Source organism: Morone saxatilis, unplaced genomic scaffold (genome assembly GCF_004916995.1).
Source record: "Morone saxatilis isolate NCDOM2014 unplaced genomic scaffold, NCSU_SB_2.0 Contig7, whole genome shotgun sequence".
NCBI lineage: Eukaryota > Metazoa > Chordata > Actinopteri > Moronidae > Morone > Morone saxatilis.
Genome location: NW_023340246.1, coordinates 1,271,107 through 1,275,564, shown reverse-complemented (window position 1 = coordinate 1,275,564; position 4,458 = coordinate 1,271,107). Strand labels below are relative to the sequence as shown.

The window sequence follows — 4,458 nt, the reverse complement described above, 5'->3', positions numbered from 1 at the left end:
CCGATAATTCCCGATATTAAATTTTTTTGTGAATATCCCTAGTGTTTTTGTTTTTTGTTTTGTTTTCTTAAAATGAGCAGGTTTTATCTACAGATGCCATGGATCGCCTTACATAGAGTCCGCCATGTTGAATTGCTATGTTTCCACAGTAGCCCAGAATGGACAAACCAAACACTCTGGCTCTAGAGAGGGGTGATTGCATTTTTCACACATTTCACAGCAACTGTAGTTTCTCGTTCTAGGTTGAAGCGTCAGAGTTTCGATCTGAAACTACCACTAAATCCTACACACTAGACCTTTAAATTTGAGAATCACTACTGTGAAGGTACACCCCTAGAAAGGTAATCTAAAATCCCATAATTTTCACCCAGCAGACTATGTTTTGAAAAATGAAGGAGTACATCTTTGAATCTTGGTACACTTAGTTAACAACAAGTACTTGGCAGTAACATGTACAGTATTTATGACTTACTAGAGGGACCATGTACACAGTCAGCAGTCTGGCCACAGCAATGGACACCTCAGAGTACAGTGATCCTAAGAAAATCTTGACTATCGGCCTGAAGTCGCTGTAGTCCCACTTCACATTTAGAGAGTTGTTGACTGCGAGCATGTGCTCCACATTCTGCAACGCTTTGCTTGCATACGAGCATGTGTCACACATCAAATACCCAAGGCGCACTCCTGGGAGGAAGCCAGCTGCATTTATCTCCTCAATTTCGTGGATTGCAGCCAGGGATATCATAAATGATTGTAGATCGAAACTGAAAATGGACAGTGTAAACACACATGAAACTATCTGTGCTTGAGCAAATGTGGCAAAAGAAAACAAACAAATTACTGTTATACTGTTTTATAAATGTAAACATTTGTTTAACTGCATGGTAAAATTACTGGTGTTGTCAATGGAGTCTGGTCAGCCGTAGCGCCCATTGTTTTGGTCTGAGATGCTGGTGTTCTAGAGCAACATCTAGTGGCAAATTAATTTTGTATATACTGTATAACCTTTAAAACAGGGGTCTCAAACTTAAATTGGCTTGGGGCCACTGCTGGTGATGTCATCTCATTGGAGGGCCACTTCAAGTCCTACAAGAATATTCTGAAAATATTTACAGTACTAATACATTGTTATATAATCATTTTATATCATCTTTGTTGTTCGCAGCCACACAAATAAAACCCTGAAACCTGCTCTCTTCTTATCAACTGTTTTACATTTGTAGGCAAACAAAATACATTTTATAAACTATAACTGTGTTTATATTCTAATTGTATATGAATGGGTAGTTTAAATTGATGTAAAACAACTAGAAAATAAATAAATATATATATAGTATATAATATGTTTGACATCATGTTACTGGCTGGAAGGAGGGGGATGGAGGGCCGGAAAATGGCCAATGGACCAGCAGTTTGAGACCCCTGCTAGATAAGGAAGTAAGTTTGCATAGTAAAACCCTCTGAAATCTGGAACATGGGCCAAAGTAAAACTACTTGTGGGGTTTATGCAGTGATGTGATTTTAGAAAGCCATTTAGGATGTACAGTTTCAATTAACTGTGGAAGGAATTATTTTCATTGATTTGTTACAGTATTAAAGTTAAAATAAATAATAAAAAGAGAATAATGAGAATAAGAATGTGAGAAGTGCTTTCACAGGCAAAAAAGTAATGGATTAAGCAAAGAAGAGATCATAGCAATGACAAAAAAAAATGTAGATGGAAGCCAGAGCTTACGTCTCTCACTACACAAATGAAAACTAATGAAAAATGTGTAATTAGTTAATAATAAGTTATGCTTATACACACATATATAGTTTCCTTTCATCATTTTAATTCATTTTATTACATTATTATTGTCTATTAGTTACTGTTCATGTTGTGAACTGTATATAACAAGTGTCTACACACATACTTGAAAGAAAGATACAGTTCCTGACACAAATGTATATGTTCTCAAACTCACTCTGAGCAGTGGAAGCTCTCAGGTCTGATCCGTTCATGAAGATTCTTCACTTTCTGATGACACGGCAACAGTATACCAATCACAATGTCCCCAGGAGCGTGGGCCCCACAAATTGTGTAGTCACATCCATCCACACTAGCAGGGACTCCAATCAACATGATCAGAGCCGAGAGGAGGCTGCAGAGCAGACGCTTCTGCATCTTGAAAGGGTAACAAAGCACTCAAGGGATGTGCAGGAACGTTCTTAATCTCTGACATGCAATTTGGGAGGTGCTAGATACAGGGCAGGCAGGAAACCTGTTTTAAAACAGGAACTTGAAAGAATGTTTTTAATGCATCAGATGCCATCCTCCAGGCATTTCCCACTCTGACAGGTGCTGGCACAAGGAAGTAAAGTGTCAAAGAACATTTTTAATTCACAATTCACAATTGTTCGATAGAATTATGAATACTGTTTCTCTAGGAACCTTTAAAGGTCAATAAAAGACTGAAAGAATCAACCAATCAAGAGATACTGATTATTTATTTGCCCCTTATTATCATAAAAATAATAGAATATATGCATTTGAACTGCTATGCTCTTCATTTCCTTTAAGCATGCTACAGACTGTTGCGCAATCATCAATTCCCTCTATTAGGCAAGGCAGGTTTATTCAGTCATACACATAAGCAATTCAAAGTGCTTTACAAATTAGCAGATAAAAAAACAGAAGTCAAATGCTGCTATTCAATGATTTATTTCAAATTGACAAAAATTGATAGGTTTTGGTTTGGTCATCATCAGCCCTACGTGAACCTGCAGAGGAACTTCATCTGTCATAAATAACAGAATGCTAAAAAAAGAGTAAAACAAATCAGGCATCTTGTCCTCTAACATATGGGAAATAGTTGCCATGAACAAGAGACAAATTGGAAACTCCTGCTACTGTTATCCTTGGAAAACAGTCAGTCATTTTGGACATGACAGAATGGACAAAATAGACCAAATCCTGGGTACGGCTTTATAATCAAAGTCCTTAAAAAAGCATTTAAGATTATCAACGACCCAACACATTTAAAGCTGCTGCCATCTGCATTTTAGACTGCACATATCTAAAACAAATAGAAGGAAGCCTTAAGACTTGTGACGTTATTATAAATGGTCAGTTTACCTTGTGTATAGACTAATAGTTTTTCTGTTTGCATACTTCCCTTAAATTCCCCCTTAAGGACAAATAAATTATTTTAAATTGAATTTGTTTGAATTTGTGTGTAACATACTTATATCTGTCGTTTGTGTTCTTGTTAAAATAGCATCATTTTCAAGGCAAAGCAAGATAAGGCAAACATATTTATATAGCACATTTCATACCCAAGTGAACCCAAGTGCTTTACAGAATACAAAAAAGCAAAAAAATGTATGAAAACAACCAAAACAAGAAAGCAAAAGCACACAGAGTAAAAACAATAATGAACATACATTTGCTTTAAAAGAAAATTAATTAAAAGCAAAGGTAAACAGGTTGGTCTTATTTGAAAGCAATCAGCAATGTTACCAGTTCCAGATTCTTAGATGGTTGTTTATACTGCACTAGATATTGAAGGATAGAGTTCTCACTATCTTAACTAAACCAGAGAATGTAAACAACCAGGTAATCAACAGCATCGGAGGTGTTGGTATGAACACAAAATAGCTAATCTTAACTACACTGTCACATACCTGGACAAAGCATTGTTGCACATAACGTCACGTCACTGTGTTCTTGCACTGAACTGTAGATGGAGGGCAGGAAATTATTGTCAGATTTGGAGCGATCATAAACTCTCAAAATGCCTTTTTTTTGCTGAGGCCGTTATAGTTACAATAGTTACATATCTTCTGTTTTTCCTCTCACATCATGCGCTTTTCTGCCACAACTCTCATAGTTTACAGAGTTTGCTGATAGACATTTACTTCTATCTATTAGCTAAAAGCTAACTGCTGCTAATGGACAGGGAGATTGAGGCGGTTCCGGTTGTCCGAAGGTCCTGTACCAGAGATGTAACGTTAAACACCAACGCTGCCCCAGTGCTCTGGGCTCCCAATCCAGGTAGCGTAGCGTGAAAGTTAAACCAGTCTTCAACATGGCAGACTTTGTAAAGGTTTTTTTGAAGATAAAAACAGCTCATTCTAAAGAAACAAAAGCGATTCTTATATTCAGGTGATTACACTAATGAAAACATACAGTATCTATGAATATTATATTCCATTTCTGACAATAGATCATCCTAAATGTTACACATTGGAACTTTAAAGGATCTGAGTACTTTCCCTCTTGTGAGAATGTATGTATTCAACATATTCTATCCCAATCTGCTAGTATGATTTTATGAGATTACAGTCTGTTATGTCAGTGCTTCCCAACCTTTTTCCTTAAATGGCATACTTTATGTATATTTTTATATTATATTCAGTGCATAACAATAACAGAGAACAACAGATAAACTGTACAATGTGTCATGATCCGCTCCTGGC

At 36.5% G+C, this 4,458-nt stretch overlaps 1 protein-coding gene across 1 annotated transcript; it reads right to left on the bottom strand.

Moving 5' to 3' along the window:
- Nucleotides 1–282: 282 nt before the first annotated feature.
- On the bottom strand, nucleotides 283–4,452 carry LOC118340723 (G-protein coupled receptor family C group 6 member A-like). Its single transcript, XM_035678838.1, has 2 exons — nucleotides 1,965–4,452; nucleotides 283–764 (listed from the first exon to the last, which is right to left on the bottom strand). The coding sequence occupies exons 1-2, from the start codon at nucleotides 2,162–2,164 to the stop codon at nucleotides 422–424; spliced, it is 543 nt and encodes a 180-aa protein (XP_035534731.1). The 5' UTR covers nucleotides 2,165–4,452; the 3' UTR covers nucleotides 283–421.
- Nucleotides 4,453–4,458: the final 6 nt, after the last annotated feature.